The 17,014-nt window shown below is 42.8% G+C and overlaps 1 protein-coding gene across 2 annotated transcripts in view; it reads right to left on the bottom strand.

Moving 5' to 3' along the window:
- Window positions 1–9,797, bottom strand: part of CMTM8 (CKLF like MARVEL transmembrane domain containing 8) — a 109,773-nt gene extending 99,976 nt beyond the window's left edge. The window contains exons 1-2 of one of the 2 annotated variants that reach the window (XM_038570612.1): window positions 9,582–9,797; window positions 7,231–7,389 (exon numbers count right to left, since the gene is read on the bottom strand). In XM_038570612.1, the coding sequence (XP_038426540.1) occupies window positions 7,231–7,389; window positions 9,582–9,728 (306 nt within the window). In that variant the 5' untranslated portion in view covers window positions 9,729–9,797. The remainder of the gene's footprint in view (window positions 1–7,230; window positions 7,390–9,581) is intronic. The other variant, XM_038570613.1, reaches the window with a different exon arrangement.
- Between the last annotated feature and the right edge of the window lie 7,217 nt (window positions 9,798–17,014).

The following is a 17,014-nucleotide window of genomic DNA, read 5'->3' on the forward strand; positions in this document are numbered from 1 at the left end:
TAGATCATGACCTAAGCTGAAAGTAAGAGTCTGACACTTAACCAACTGAGCCACCCAGTTTCCCAAAAGATAAGGATTTATCCGTGCAAATTAGAAATTTATTTTGATGAAAATGGCATGATTGATGCTATTAACAAGTGACAGAGAAAATTAATACCCATAAGAACATAAAAAAAATCAAGATATTATTAAATGATGAAATAGTAGCAGGATATATGTAACATGCTCATTCATGTATGTGTGTCATACTATATATTTGCACAGATATAGAAAAAAGGTCTAGGAGAAATGTGAATGGTAAGTACAAGGCAGCAGGCTGGATGAGGGATGGAGTGGAGGGCATAGGTTAGCAGACTTGCAGTTTTCATCCCATATATAAATGATTTGAAATTTATCTTTACAGTGAGCACTTACTACTCTGCTACAAGCTTCTTGAATTCCATTAACCCATAAATATATTCTCATTATTAAAAAATGTAAACCTATAAAAAGCAGTTAAAAAGCAAACAACCCATTCGAACACATTCCCCAAACCAATCTTATTTCTCTCCTGGGAGATAATTTTCATTTAAGTTTTCTCTCTCTTGGGATGCCTGGGTAGCTCAGTGGTTGAGCATCTGCCTTCGGTGTAGGGTGTGATTCCAGGGTTCTGGGATTGAGTCCTGCATGAGGCTCCCCACAGGGAGCCTGCTTCTCCCTCTGCCTATGTCTCTGCCTCTCTCTGTGTCTCTCTCATGAATAAATAATAAATAAATAAATAATAATAAATAAATAAATAAATAAAATCTTTTAAAAAGAGTTTTCTCTTTTATATCTTCAAAACATTTTTTAAAGAAAGTTTTCAGTGAAGAGGAAAAATCAAGCAGTTACCAAAAGAAGAAATAAATGGCTAATGAGCATTTAATAAATATTCAACTTTAATAATCTCCAAAATGAAAATAAAAACAATTTGTTCATTTTTACATGTCCAGGGTTCCCCTAAATATCAGCTGATGTTCTTTCTGGTGTCCATTCCAAACTAGTTTTAATTATTTTGACTATCTCCCATTCCAACAAAATTGGCAAATATTAAAAGAAAGCTTGAGTATTTGCAGAAACAAACCCTGTTACACACTAAAACACCACTAGAGGAAATGCAAATTGCTATAAACCCTTCTGTATAATTTGGCAGTAGAATCTTAAAAACACATATGCCAAACCACCAAAAAACTTAGAACTAATAAATGAAGTCATCAAAATTGTAGGATACAAGATCAAGGATATGGAACTCAATTAGATTTCTATGATCTAACAATGAAGAGCCAAAAAAATAAAATTAATAATTCCACTTGTAATAGCATCAGAAAGAAAAAGTACTGACGAATAAATCTAACTAAAGAAAAACAAGACTTGTGTGCTGAAAACTACAAAACATTGTTGAAATTAGAGAAAACCTAATTAAATGGAAACACATTCTATGTTCATGAATTGGAAATTTTAATTTTGTTAAGATGGCAATACACCCCAAATTGATCTAGAGTCAGTACAATCCATATTGAAATTTCAGCTGTCACTTTTGGAGAAATTGACAAACTAATACTAAAATTCATATGGAAATGCAAGGTACTGAGAATAGCCAAAAAAACATTTTGAAAAAAGATAAATTTGGTGCACTCACAACTCTTGATTTCAAAACTTTCTACAAAGCTAATCAATACAGTGTGGTACTGGCACAAGGACATAGAGATCAATGGAATAGAACTGAGAATCAAGAAATAAACCCTTACACTACATTTGATTTTTGACAAGGGTACCAAGACAACTCAATGGGAGAAAACTAGTCTTTTCAACAAATGGTGTTGGGGCAATTAGATATCTGTCGGGAAAAGAATCAACTTAGACCCCTACCCTCATACGATATATAAAAGGCAACTCAAAATGTATCACAGACTCAAAGTTAAGACGAAACTATACAACTTTTTAGGAAAAAAACATAAAAGTAAATCTTCATGACCATGCATTAAGAAAGTATTCTCAGATATGATATAAAAAGCATAAGCCACAAAAGAAAAAATACATAAACTGAACTTTATCAATTAAAGAACCTTTGCTTGACTTCAAAGGACACCATCCATAAAGTGAAAAGACAACCCACAGAATGGAAGAAAAATATTTGCAAATCATATACCTGAATAAGAGAATTGTATCCATAATATATAAAGAGCTCTTACAACTCAACAATAAAATAATATTTTAAGTATCAAAGGATCTGAATAGACATTTCCCCAAAGAAGATATACAAATGACCAATAAGCATATGAAGAGCTGTTCAAAATCATTAGTTGTCATAGAAATACAAACCAAAACCACAATGAGATAACACTTCACATTCTGTATGACACCCAGAACTAAAAAGACAGAAAATAGGGGGCGCCTGGGTGGCTCAGTCAGTTAAGCTTCCAACTCTTGGTTACAGCTCAGGTCATGATCTTAGAGTCCTGGCATGGAGCCCAACGTCAGGCTCCCCAGTCAACAGGGAGTCTGTTTCCTCACTCCTGCTCACATGTGCACTCTCTATCTCTCTAAAATAAATAAATAAATAAATATCTTTTAAAAAGCAGATAATAAACAATCTTAGTGAGGATGTAGAGAAATTGAAACTCGGATTGCTGGCTGGATTGTAGTGTGTGTAGTGCAGCCACTTTGAAAATAGTCTAGCAGTACTTCAAAATATTAAACAAAGAGTTACCCTATGACTCAGCCATTCCATTCCTACGTAAGTGCCCAAGAGAAGTGAAAACATATGTCCACAAAAAAACTTGTACGTGAAGGTTCATAGCTGCATTACTCATAATAGTCAAAATGTGGAAATAACTCAAATGCCCATCAATTGATGAATAAACAAAATAATATACATATAATACAATGGAATATTATTTGCAATAGAAGGAATGAAGTACTGATAGATGCTATAGCATGGATGACCACGAAAAGCATTATATTAAAAAATAATAATAAAAATAAAAGCATTATGTTAAGTAAAAGAAACCAGACAGAGTCACATATTGTAGGGCCATTTTTGTGAAATGTCCAGAATAGACAAATCTCTAGAGACAGAAATAAGACTAATGGTTACCAAAAACTAAGAGGAGGGAAGAATAGGAAGTAACTGTTAATAGGTATGGGATTTCTTTCTGAGGTGACAAATATGATCTAAAATAGTGTTGGTAACAACTCTGTGAGTATCCTAAAAATCCTTGAATTGTACACATTAAAAAGGTCAATTTTATGATCTATTTTCATAGAGCTGCTTTTTAAGAATGCACATGCTAAAACAGAACTTTACAGTAAAAAGGGTGAATTTTATTAGAAACCTCAATAAACTTGACTTTAAAGAGAATTCATAGAACTTTTATTCAATTCTAAGTATTCCTCCTTAGAAAACATTAACAACCAGAAAAGGGCACCTTAACAGTCGGTTAAATATCTGCCTTCGGCTCAGGTCACGATCCCAGGGTCCTGGGATCAAGCCCCGCATGGGGATCCCTGCTCAGTGGGAAGTCTGCTTCTTTCTCCTGCCACCTCTCTCTCCCCCTCTGCCCCTCTTCCCTACTAGTGTTCGCACTCTCAAATAAATAAAATCTAAAAAAAAAAAAAAAAAAAAAAAAAAAACACAGAAAGAGCATAAAGGAATTTTATTACAGTTTTAAAGGAAAGAAACATAAATTGAACGGAAGGAGCCTGGATATTTATGGAATACTATGTGGCCATTAAGAATGTCATAAGAAATTAATTATTAATGAGAAAAGATAATCTATCAGGTCTCTGCAGGACACATGGCACTTTCAGATTGGGTAATCTGAGTTGAGTTTAATAAAGGTGTTATTTATAAAGCAGAGTGCAGGAAAACCACAGTGATAGTGCAGTGCCTGGCAATGGTAAGCAGCTGGGAGTGAATGGCTATCAGAGCCAGGAAAAACAGCTGTGTGGAGAGGGTTGCCAGACAGCCCGCCTTCCGTGGAGGGACAGAGTCAACCTGCTGAGAGTCAGCAGGGATGAATCCTAGGGACTGAATAACCAGGACCTGTTCTCCTCTTACCCTACCCGCCTCCTGCAGGAACCACTTTTGGATGAATTCAGTGAAACATCAGAGAAGTCCCCTTGGGACGGTCCATGCAAGTCAGTCTTCAGGGTGGAGAAGAGTGGAGCAGGGTATAGAGTGGATCTGAGGGACAAATGGGAGATATCCAGCACAGATAGTCATAGCAATAAGCAAAAAGACTAGTTTACAAGTGACTGTATTTAAAAAAATTACAGATAAATGATACATAACCACTTGAAAAACTCTGCAATGGTTTATAACAAGAGTCAACTCAGAGTTCCTTAACAGTGGTACTATTGGCAATTGGTAAAACAATTCATTCATTGTTGGGGACTGTCCTATGCACTTCAGAACATTTAGCAACCCTGATCTCCAGGGCACTAAACATCAGGAGAAGCTTCACATATTACAATAACCAATTTTTTTTTTTTTTTTTTAATTCCAGCCTCTTCTAGCACTACGCCTGGTAGGAACCACCATAGGGATAGAATTACAGGGGGGTTTCTTACCTAAATTCTTCTATTTTTTCTACAAAAACTAGGTATTATTTTTGCAAAATAAAAAACCTGTGTTCACAGTTTTTAAGACTTCAACCAGATAGTATAATTTAGATTCTAGCTCTCAGTAAACTCTATTCGTCCTTCCCCACCTAAGTCGGCTAATGACAGTAAGTATATGAAAGGTGACCCAATATTATTACACGGATGCTGTAATTCATTTTGAAGTCACCAGATAACAGGAAGGGTGCAATTAACTCAGCTTCTGACAAATCACTTTAATTCTTCAAATACTCGTAATTGTTATAAGATCACAGCATCCCACAAGTCAACAGGTCAAGCACTGGATTGCTTCTAGCTTGTTATAAAACCTTAAACGGAAGGAAATGACTACAATTTGGTTTCAACACAATGTTACATTGGCACAATCCAAAGTGTTTGAATAGGTTAGCTACAACCATTCACTCCTGGGGGAAAGCCAGGGCTACGGATTTTGACAACAGATTTGGGGAAACATTATGTTTTGTTCTCTATTAAATAATAATTTCTCCCAGGTTAAGCAGGAAGAGTCTTAGCAATTCTTTGTGTCAGCATTTGGGGTTTTTTTCAAGGCAAAAAGTAACATTCTTCTGGGGGTAGGTCTATCATAATGCCAGGGCTAGGATAGCAATAGTTTGAAACCTGCTTCCTTCACCCCATAAAGAATCAGTGGTGCGAGACTGCACTGCCTCCAAAAAACTATCCATGATAAGCCACAACCTGATGCAGACATTAAAACATGAACAAAAAACTATCTTATCTTAGATCAGTAAAGCATATATCATTTGAGGTGATCCTTCACACTTTTTATTTTAGAAACTCTTCTAATGTAAAAAAAAATGTTTAATAGGCTCACACTACGGATAATAATTTAAACTGGCAGAACTTTGTGGAAAGATAACTTCAGAATATGTAACAAGGGCAGCCCAGGTGGCTCAGCGATTTAGCGCTGCCTTCAGTGCAGGGTGTGATCCTGGAGACCCAAGATCGAGTCTCGGTTCGGGCTCCCTGCATGGAGCCTGCTTCTCCCTCTGCCTGTGTCTCTGCCTCTCTTATGAATAAATAAATAAAATCTAAAAAAAAAGAAGAATATGTAACAAAACCCTTAAATTTGTGTACTCTTTGACACACAATTCTACTTTAAGGAACTTTCCCTTGAGAAAATTACTGGTTAAAAGTGGGAAGAGGGACAAAGAAGGAAGATTGCTATAGCACTGGTTATACTAGTAAAACCTAGAAACGTGTTAATTTTATTTTTTTTAACTTTTATTGTATTTTTTTTAGAGATAGAGAGCATGCAGAGGGAGAGAGAATCCCAAAAGGCTCTCCATCCAGCAAAGAGCCCAATGTAAAGCTTGGTCCCACAAGCCTGGTATCATGACTCAAGCTGAAATCAAGAGTCAGATACCCAACCAACTGAGCCACTCAGGCACCTTGAAACATGTTAGTTTTATTTTTTATTTATTTATTTTTTTTAACATGTTAGTTTTAAAATAGAGAAGAGAGGAAATCAAATACAGCACTTCCCTACAACAGAAAACTGTAATAATTGAGATCCAAGATCCTGAGAAATGCTTATGGTATGGCAAGTGAACACTGCATGTCATAAACCCATAAAAAAAATGATAATAATATACACGCATAGGGGGAAAAAAAGGGTTGGCGCAGCTGGGTGGCTCAGTTGGTTAAGCATTTGCCTTCGGCTCGGGTCACGATCCCAGGGGCCTGGGATCAAGCTTTGCTTTGGGCTTCCTGCTTAGCCGGAAATCTGCTTCTCTCACTCTCTCTCTCCTTCTGCCCCTTCCCACCACAGACTCTCTCTCTCAAATAAATAAGATCTTTATTTGTTTTTAAAGATGGATTGATTTATTTATTTTTATGATAGACACAGAGAGAGAGAAAGAGGCAGAAATACAGGAGGAGGGAGAAGCAGGCTGGCTCCATGCCGGGAGCCTAACGAGGGACTCGATCCTGGGACTCCAGGATCGCGCCCTGTGCCAAAGGCAGGAGCCAAACCGCTGAGCCACCCAGGGATCCCTAAATAAGATCTTTAAAATAAACAAACAAACAAATAAATAATAAATGTATGTATGTATGTATGTCAGTCTTACAGGCAGACTTATAAGTTTGCCCCACTGTCTCTTCGTTTTAAAATCCCTTAGAGCTGTAAATAACACGTTTATAATCTGTTCCTTGATCTGTTTTTCGCAGTTGTAGGTGTTATCCACTGGCTTCCCCCTCTGGGAGAAGAGGCTTTAGCACTCCCAAACCATCTTTTACCCATCTCAACCTATATTATACCTATACCCTGCCTGTCTCCCGCTATGTTTGGGGTTAAATTAACAATCAGTGTTGACCTTAGGACACCATAGACACTGTTCACAGCTGAGCCACTGAGTAGTCTGTGAGCGCTTTTCCTTTTCTGCCCAGTTTGTTTCCCTGGAGTTAGTGATTTTCTTTTCCATTTCTTCCTTCTTTATCTGTTTCCTCACTAATTTTACCTTGTCAAAATTTCCTATCAGGCAACCAAGAGACATCTGGAATTCTATCAAGGTTGTCTCATGACCAATCCTCTCTGGGAGCCTCTGACCCGCTCCCACCTGGCCTGCATACCTGGGTACAGCTGACAGCCTGGGGTCTCCTGCAGCAGCACCCTGGAGATTCTTTCTCTCTTCTTCTCTTCTGGGCTGGGTCCCCTGCTTCTCCTGACCAGTGTTCCTCTCTCTTTTGCCTAACTCCCAGTGGGGGGACCACACAGACTTTAGTAGTTTCCTGAGAAGGGATATATGTGTGTATTGAGATTTACATCTTTCAAAATATCTCAATCTCTTCCACATAATTAATAGTTTGATTAGGTAAAGAATGTTAGATTGGAAATTGTTTCCCTTCAGAATTTGGAAAGTATTCCTCCATTGTCTTTTAGCTGTTCTGTTGTTTTCAGAAATTTCAATTCTTCATCCTTTCTTTTCTTTCCCTTCTGGAAGCCTGTGGACTCTCCTGAGAGATCTATAAGATCACACTAATGTGCTGCCTTCTGAGTCCATTTTCTTCCATTATACTGAGAACCTGGTGTGTTCTCTCAATCAGGAAAACTTATGTAAGTATAAGGAGATATTTTTAAATTGTCCTGTTTTTTTCTCTGAAACTCCTTTTACCTTTTTTCTCCTTTTCTTAAAAAAAGATTTTATTTATTTATTTGAGAGAGAGTGAGCACATGAGCGTGGGGTGGGGGGCGGTGGCAGAAGTAGAGGGAGAAGCACGCAGGACTCCATGCAGGGCTCCATTCCCAGGACTCTGAGATCATACCTGAGCTGAAGGCAGACGCTTAACCAACTGAGCCACCCAGGTGCCCCAAAACCGACTCTTTAAAACATGTGCATATATAGTTGTCAGAAATAAAAATTGAACTATTGTAGTGATATGGGTAATTTTTCCTACTTGTTTTTCCATGCCAAAGTATCAACCACTGGTGGTTGTTTCCTGTGATGGGATTGTGGGTCATTTACATCTTGTCCTTCACTTTCCTATTTTCTGAAAAAGTGTGGAACATAGAGCATATTGATCAGAAATCAGAAGACAAAAGGCATTTTTCTTCATGCCTGGTCCAAATCCACCCTGGGTAGAGGCCCCTATCTCTGACTTTAGCTTCTGTTTGTTCTGCTGGAGCAGAGGAGCCTGCCTACAACTTCATTCACATAGCAAATATTTGCCGAATTCCTATAACTCAGGCCCTGCAAGGTGATTCCAATACCTTAGTTTTTATTGGGTCTCTTGTATCCCTCAACATTCCCTGAGGGAACTAGCTGGGGGGATGAGCTGAGTCAACACTTCTCAAACTTTATGTGCCCTGGAATCAATTCAGTTGATCTGGGGTGGGGTCTGAGACTCCAGAAGAGCAAGTAAGCTATTTGATGTACCAGGTTTTGTTGGAGGCTTCTCTAAGAAACCACCCGAGTCTTCTGCCACTTTTATACCAACATAGCTCACATTCTCTAACCCCATATAAGCTAGATTTCAATGCCACAAATGTTTCAAGGAGTGTGTGTGAGCTATGATAGAGGACTGGTTAGACAGCTGGGAAGATACCCCTTAACTTAAGGGGTTAAGAAGAGCAGGGCCCTGGAGTCAGGCCTGGGGCTGAACTGCAGTCCCATTACTCTCAGGTGTGACTTAACTTCCCCTCCTTATGCCTCAGTCTCTTCCCATGTAAAATGGAATAATTGAAGCCACTTTCACGGGGTAGGGCTCTTGTGTGGATTACAGGGCACAAAGGCATCTAAAGGTTTTGAGGGGACCCTGCCCCACCGTGAGGATAATTAACAGTAGCCACCACTAGCTGTTAGCAGGGCTCCAGCCAAGAGGACTGGCTGGGCTTAAGGAGAAATCACTTGACCGCTCAGCCTCCCTCCATGTCCTATGAAGAGAAGAATGCACACTCCAGGCCTCCTCCCCAGAAATGTTGTGAGCCTACACCAGGATGTGCACAGCACCAGTCAGGAAACCTTCTGGCCCTCAACGGGCTTGAGGCCCTCAGATTTTACTCAGTATAAGTTTTTTAATCCACCTCAATCTTACTACCAGGGAAGATAAATTAGGCAAAGAAAAAAGTCCTCTCCTCCTCTTCGCCCCCCCCCCCACCCCCCGGAGTTTTGGAAAGCTTTGCTTTTAGGGAGGAGGCCATCCACGTGGAGATCAGGCAAGGGAGGCATCAGGTGTCGGTGAGGCTCATTAACACCAACTCAACGGCCACCAGGCATCCCGCTCCCAAGACCCTCCACTACCCGCGAGCGGGCCCGGCAGGGAGCGCAAGGTGACCCGACCTCGCCCGGAGAGGTGGTCTCTGAGTTTGGCACCCGGGGCAGACGGCGAGACCGAGCCCAAAGGGCTTCCTGGAAGCTGGAAGCCGCCCCCCGGCCCCGGCCCCGCCCCCGCCCCGGCCCGGCCCGGCCCGGCCCCGCACTCACGATCTCCGCCACGATGAGGAGCCCGGGCAGGGTGCGGAGGAACTCCCGGTCGTAGGCGAAGCTGCTGCTGCTGGTGGAGAAGTTCTCGGCGAAGGAGCTGGCGGTGGTGGTGACGGTGTGCGAGCGGGCGCGCTGCGGCTCCTCCATCGCCGCGCCCGGCCGGCCCGGCTTCCCCTCCTCGGGGACCCCCGGCGCGCGGCCCGGGCCCTGGGGACACCGCGGGGGGAGGGGAGCGCGGAGGCGCGGGGACCGAGGCGCGTGCCGTGGAGTGCGCGGCGCCCCCCGCTCCTCGGCGCGGGCCCGGGGGGGGGGGGTTGGAGGAGGAGGAGGAGGAGGAGGACGAGGAGGACGAGGAGGAGGAGGAGGAGGAGGAGAGCCCCGCGCCGGGGAGACGGCCGGCAGCCGAGGCGGCGGAGGCCGGGAGGAGGGGAGGGGGCGTGGAGAGGGGCGGGCGCGAGGCGGGCGGGAGAAGGACCGCCCCGTAGAGGCGCCGCGGGCCGGCGGCCGCCTCACCTGTTGCGGGGGCCCCGGCGGGGGTGCGGGGGGAGCGGGGGGGCCGGGGGCGCGGCCCGGGGCGCGGGGCGGAGGGCGCGGGGTCCCGGGGCGCCGGCCGCAGCCCCGCCCCCTCCGGGCCCCGCCCCCCGCGCGGCCGCCCGCAGACCTGCCCGCCGACCTGCCTCCCTCCACCTGGCGGCGGGGCGGGGGCTGCGCGGCCGCGGGAGGGCGAGGCCCCGGAGCGAGCCCCCGGAGCGAGCCCCCGGAGCGAGCCCCCGCGCGACGGCCGAGGCCGGGGGTCGGGCGGTGACCCGGCCCGGCAGGGAGCGGACTGCCCGGGAGCCGGCCGAGCTTCTCCCCCTCCCGCTGCGGCCGCCACCGCGGGCCGCCGCGTTTCCTGCCCCTCCGGTCGGGAACAATTTGAGGAACCAACTGAATCGCCGGGCTTCGAGGGCCCGACTCTGCCGGGCGCTCGCAGGGGCCCTAGCGGGGATTCGCGGAGTCTGGGTGATGGCGCCTGCCCCGGAGACCCGGCCCGGGAGTCATTTGGGGCCCCTGGTCAGCACGAATGTGTGAGCATCCCGTCGCCCTCCGAAGGAAATGTCTGGGGGACGGGGTGGGGGGGAGCTTGAAAGGTGTGGGTCGTGTAAAACGAAGTTTATGACAAACGGGCTGTGCTTTCTTGGGATGGGGAGGGGTGAGATGAGTGAGACCACTTGTTAGAGGGTCAGAGGAGACCCGAGCTCCAACAGGGCACTTGCTGTTATGACCATGAGCCAGTGGCTCCGCTTCTCTGGGCCTCCGTGGTGCCACCTGTAAAAGGCAGGCTTTAAGAAATTGGGCCTCTGGCCAAAAGAAGATCTTTTGTAAAAGGCTGGCAAGAACATGGAAACCACCAAGAAGAAAGGAATAATAATTTGGTCACAGATAGAGGGTTGCTTCCAGGTGATAGGAAAGGCCTTCCTTCCGATCTGCTCCAAGACACGTGAAAAAAGAGGTCAGAAGGGACATGTTTTTTTTTTTTAATTTATTTTTTATTGGTGTTCAATTTACTAACATACAGATAACCCCCAGTGCCCGTCACCCATTCACTCCCATCCCCCGCCCTCCTCCCCTTCTACCACCCCTAGTTCGTTTCCCAGAGTTAGCAGTCTTTACGTTCTGTCTCCCTTTCTGATATTTCCCACACATTTCTTCTCCCTTCCCTTATATTCCCTTTCACTATTATTGTTATTCACCATGTCCTATCAGGTGAGGAGAAAGCAAAAACGAAATCTAATAAAGCAAGGAATTAGTTTCTTAGAAGTCTAGGGCCTAGTCAGGATGACCTCAGGGAGTAAAAGTTAAGGATTATGAGGATGAGGATTTGGAGAAATTCCATCCATGAGTGTTTATTAAGCACCTTGCACAGGTGGGTAAATGCAACAAAAATTAAAATAATGGCACTCTCCCCTAGAGCGACGGTTCTCTCACCTAGGAGTCTGTTAGAAATGCAGGCTCTCAAACCCCACCCTAGACCCACGGAGTCAGAAATTCTGAAGACCGAGCCCAGGCCAGCCGGAGAAGCTGTGTTTGAACAGGCCTTCCAAGGGACTCTGATACACAATAACATGTCAGTTGGAGACCTGCTGCTTTAGAGAAACTGGCCATGCAGCCAGGGAAATCAGGGGTGCGCATATGAAATGGCTGGGAAAAAAAGTCTATGGCATAAAGCGTGACGTTTAGTGAATGTAGGAAGACAGGAAGGAAGTCTAGACAACTCTATTTCTGTAATACAAAGGGCAATTCCTTCTCAAAAAAAACCCCTTGGGCCCAGGTGGATTTCAAAATTCAGATTTTTTTTTTTAAGTTTAAAAAGGTAAAATATACACAACACTATACTACAGAACACCCTCAGTGAGGTCTAGCGTGGCACTTTCATCAAATGCAGTAATTTTCTGCAATAAAAATATATAAATGATCTAAGTATGTGTTTAGGTTATCTATTGCAATGTAATAAACGCTCCCCAAACATTAGTGGTTTAAAATAACACCATCTTATTTGCTCATGAATCTGTGGGTCAGGAATTTGGGCAGGGTTTGGCTGACAGTTTCTTCTGCTTCATATGATGTTGGAGTCGTTCACTCAGCTGCTTTCTACCAGTGGCTGGGCACGCCTAGAGAGTCAAAAAAGGCTTCACATTCTGGCACTTCTGTGCTTCTCTATGTAGCACTTCTCTCTCTCCATGAAACCTGGGTGTCCTCACAGTGTGGTAGGCTCAGAGTAGTTGAACTTCTCCACGACGACTGTCTTCTAGAAGAGAACATTCCAAGAGGGGCAAAAGCAGAAGCTGCAGGTGCTTTTAAGGCCCAGCTTTGAGAGCTATACAGAATCATTTCCAGCACATTCTGTTGATCAAGGCCAGTAACAAGAGCAGCCTGGATCCAAACAGGTGGGAAATAGATACCACCTCTGGCTGGGAGAAGCAGAAAAGAATGGTGGCCATCTTTTAATCCATGAAGTAGGATAATAAAGACCGTAGACAGCATCAAGGGACCAGGGATATTCTCATTTATAAACTCATTTTTTTTATTATTGAAGTATATCTGACATACTATGTTATATTAGTTTCATGTGTACAGCGTAGTGATTTGACAGTTCTATACATTACTCAGTGCTCACCGCAGTAAGTGTAGTCACCATCTGTCACCATACAACATTATTACAGTAATATTAACTATATTCCCTATGCTGTACTTTTCATTTTTGTGACTTTATGACTAGATGTCTGTACCTCTTAATTATTAATATTATTATTATTTTTTTTAATGTATGATAGTCACAGAGAGAGAGAGAGAGAGAGAGAGAGAGAGGCAGAGACACAGGCAGAGAGAGAAGCAGGCTCCATGCACCGGGAGCCCGACGTGGGACTCGATCCCGGGTCTCCAGGATCGCGCCCTGGGCCAAAGGGAGGCGCTAAACCGCTGTGCCACCCAGGGATTGTACCTCTTAATTATTAACTAAGATGTCTGTACCTCTATTTTGCCCATCCTCCCACCCATCTCCCATCTGGCAAACACCAGGTGGTTCTTTGTATTTAAAAGTCTGCTTTTTGTTTTTTTATGTTGTTTTTTAGATTCCACATATAAGTGAGTATTTGTCTACTTCTGTTTGATTTTTACTCAACATAATACCCTCTAGGTCCCTCATGTTGTGGGCAAATAGCAAAATTATATTCTTTTTTATGGCTAAGTAATATTCTATTCCTATCCATTCATCTATCTGTGGACATTTGGATTGCTTCCATGTCTTGACTAGTGTAAATAATGCTGCAATAAACACAGGGGTGCATATATCTTCAATTAGTGTTTTTGTTTTCTTTGTATAAATACCCAGTGGTAGAATTACTGGATTATATGATAATTCTATTTTTCGTTTTTTGAGGAACCTCCATATTATTTCTACAGTAGTTGCACCAATTTATATTCCCACCAGCAGTGTGTGAGGGTTCTCTTCTCTCCACATCCTCACCAACACTAGTTGTTTCTTTTCTTGTCTTTTTAAAAAAGATTTTTAAAAATTTATTTTAGAGAGAAAGAGAGTGCACGAGAGTGAGGGGAGGAAGAGGGAAGGGGAGAAAATCTCTAGCTGATTCCCCACTGAGGGTGGAGCCTGACATGGCCCAATCTTACGATCCTGAGATCATAACCTGAGCCGAAACCAAGGGTCAGATGCCTAACTGACTGAGCCACCCAGATGCCCCTTTACTTCTTGTCTTTTTAATACTAGTCATTCTGACTGGAGTGAGGTAATATTTCATTGAGGTATTAATTTGTATTTCCCTGATGAGTAGTGATGCTGAGCGTCTTTTCATGTATCTATTGGCCATCTATATGTCTTCTTTGGGAAAATGTCTATTCAGGGGTGCCTGGGTAGCTCAATAGGTTAAGTGTCTGCCTTTGGCTCAGGTCATGATCCAAGGGTCCTGGGATCAAGCCCTGCATCAAGCTCCTTGCTCAGCAGAGTACCTGCTTCTCCTCCCTCTGCCTGCCACTCCTACTTGTGTGCTCTCTCTCTGTCAAATAAATAAATAAATAAAATCTTTTAAAAAATGTCTGTTTAGATCCTCTGCCCATTTTAAAAATCAAATTATTTGGTGTGTGTGTGTGTGTGAGTGTGAGATAGTTTTTTTTTTTAACATATGTTTTGGGTCTTAATCCCTTATCAGATATATTATTTGCAAATATCTTTCCTCATTCGGTAAGTTGCCTTTCTGTTTTGTTGATGGTTTCCCTCACTGTGCAGAGGCCTTTATTTTGATGTAGTCTCAGTAGTTTACTTTTACTTTTGTTTCCCTTGTCTGAGGAAACATATCCATAAATCTGTTGCTAAGGCTGATGCCTAGGAGATTACTACATGTGTTTTCTTTTAGGAGTTTATGGTTTCAGGGCTCACATTTAGATCTTTAATCCATTTGAGTTTGTGTATGGTATTAGAAAGTGATCCAGGTTCATTCTTTTTGCCTGTAGCTGTCCAGTTTTCCCAACACCATGTATTGAAAAATCTGTCTTTTCCCCAGTTATACTCTTGTCTCCCTTTACCGTAGATTAATTGACCATATAAGTGTGGGTTTATTTTTGGGCTCTTTATTCTGTTCCATTGATCTTTGTGTCTTTGTGCCAGTACCATACTGTTTTGATCACTACAGCTTATAGTATGTCTTGACATCTAGGATTGAGATACCCTCAGCTTTGTTCTTCTTTCTCAAGATTGCTTTGGCTATTTAGGGTCTTTTGTGGTTCCCTACAAATTTTAGGATTTTTGTTTTAGTTCTGTGAAAAATGTCAGTATTTGATAGGGATTGCATTCAATCTGTAGGTTGCTTTGGGTATCCGGTATGTTTTCATATATTCTCCAAAAAATGCTATTTTTCCCTTTGTTATTCATAAGTAACCTTGCAGTGGAGAAAACTGTGGGACACTGCCAGATAGCATGGACATCCTGATATGGTGCACTGAGAAGGATGCATGATTTTTGTGATACTCTTACCAAAATGAATAACCCAAATTTAATCGTGAGGAAAGAATAGATCAAAATTAAAGGACATTTAAAAATCAAGTATCATGGTCATGAAAGAAAGAAACACTGAGGAACTATACCACACTGCTAGAAAGTAAGGAGACATGACAGCTAAATGCAACGTGAAATCCTAGATTGGATACTGGGTCAGAAAAAGAACGTTAGCAAGACATTTGGTAAAATCTGAATAAACTTTGTATATTAGATAACATCATTTTTCAATGTTAATTCTGTGGTTTTCATCTTGGTACTCTTGTTATGTAAAATGTTAACATTTGGGGACCCTGGGTGAAAGTTTACAAGCAAATCTTCATTTTTCATTTTGCAACTTTTTGTTAGTCTGAAATTATTTCAAAAAGAAAAGTTAAAATAAAAATAATTTTAATATAAAAAAACAAAAAAAATAATTTTAATTTATGGTTAAGAATAGAGTTATCTAATTCCAATTGTAGTTCACATTTTCCAAACACATTTGATTTTGTGGTTTATCAACCCGACAACTTCCTGCCTCCCCTCCTCTTATTAACACATCCTGTAGGGAAACCAAGAGCTTGGCTGAGAAGTAAGAATGTATTTTCCACACTAGTCTGAAAGCTACTGGTCAGTCTGGTCTGTCTTCAGTTTGAAAACAACAAGTGGAGGTAAGGCCCAAATCCATCTGCCAATGAATCTCTGAGTCTGGGATTTGTTTGGGTTCCAAGAGGCTCTATCAATATGAGCAGAGGTTTTAAATCCTCTGGGGTTAGGAGATAAGGTAAGACAAGTGAATCAGGCTAGATTTGCTTCAGAATGGCTTCTTGAATTGTATTCTTCTGAACCAGACACGTGTAGACTTAAATATTAACTATAGAAAGTTCTTCAAGGGATCCCTGGGTGGCGCAGTGGTTTGGCTCCTGCCTTTGGCCCAGGGCACGATCCTGGAGACCTAGGATCGAATCCCACATCGGGCTCCCGGTGCATGGAGCCTGCTTCTCCCTCTGCCTATGTCTCTGCCTCTCTGTGTGTGTGTGACTATCATAAATAAATAAAAATTTAAAAAAAGTTAAAAAAAAAAGAAATTTCTTCAATCATACAAAGCAGTACATTCACTCCCATGTTTTTTTGAAATATATGACCTCTTGGGTAGTACTTTCTATTTTTTATGCTTTAGAACAGAAAACACGCAGGAACCAGAAATATTTCACTTTCCTCTTACCATAATGCAGCATTTGGGAATCTGGGAATGCAAAAATATCAGCACCCAACTTCCCAGCGGAGGATGCAATAGGGAGTAGTGGAGTCTGTGGTGGAAAAGAAAACTGATGCTCTGAAGGGGTCAGCTGGGTTCTGCTCTGCTTGATTGTTACCATGTAAGAATTTGGGCCTAGCATCATGAGAAATCCTGATTTTTAAATATTGGCAGCTAATGTACATTATTTAAAAACTGTCACCTTTGTAGGCCAAGCAAACGTATCTGAGAACCATCGATTGGTCCCTTCTGATTCAGGCAAAGGAAGAAGTCCCCCTTCTCCCTCTTCAGCCCCCTCAGATCCCAGCTTCCTCTGGGAGGCCCTGGTTAGAGGCTGGGGCATGCAGGGTTTAGGTAGTGAGGGTGACTCTAAGAGCAGAGTAGTTGGGGACACCTGGGTGGCTCAGCAGTTGAAGTGCCTGCCCTCCTCAGCTCAGGGCATGATCCTGGAGTCCCGGGATCGAGTCCCACGTCAGGCTCCCTGCATGGAGCCTGCTTCTCCCTCTGCCTGTGTCTCTGCCTCTCTCTCTCTCTCTCTCTCTCTCTCTCTCTCTCTCTTTCTCTGTTCTCTCATGAATAAATAAATAAAATCTCTAAAAAAAAAAAAAAAGGCAGAGTAGTTTGAGGGAACTCTAAGGAGAGTGGAGAGTG

Source organism: Canis lupus, chromosome 23, assembly GCF_011100685.1.
Source record: "Canis lupus familiaris isolate Mischka breed German Shepherd chromosome 23, alternate assembly UU_Cfam_GSD_1.0, whole genome shotgun sequence".
NCBI classification, from domain to species: Eukaryota; Metazoa; Chordata; class Mammalia; order Carnivora; family Canidae; genus Canis; species Canis lupus.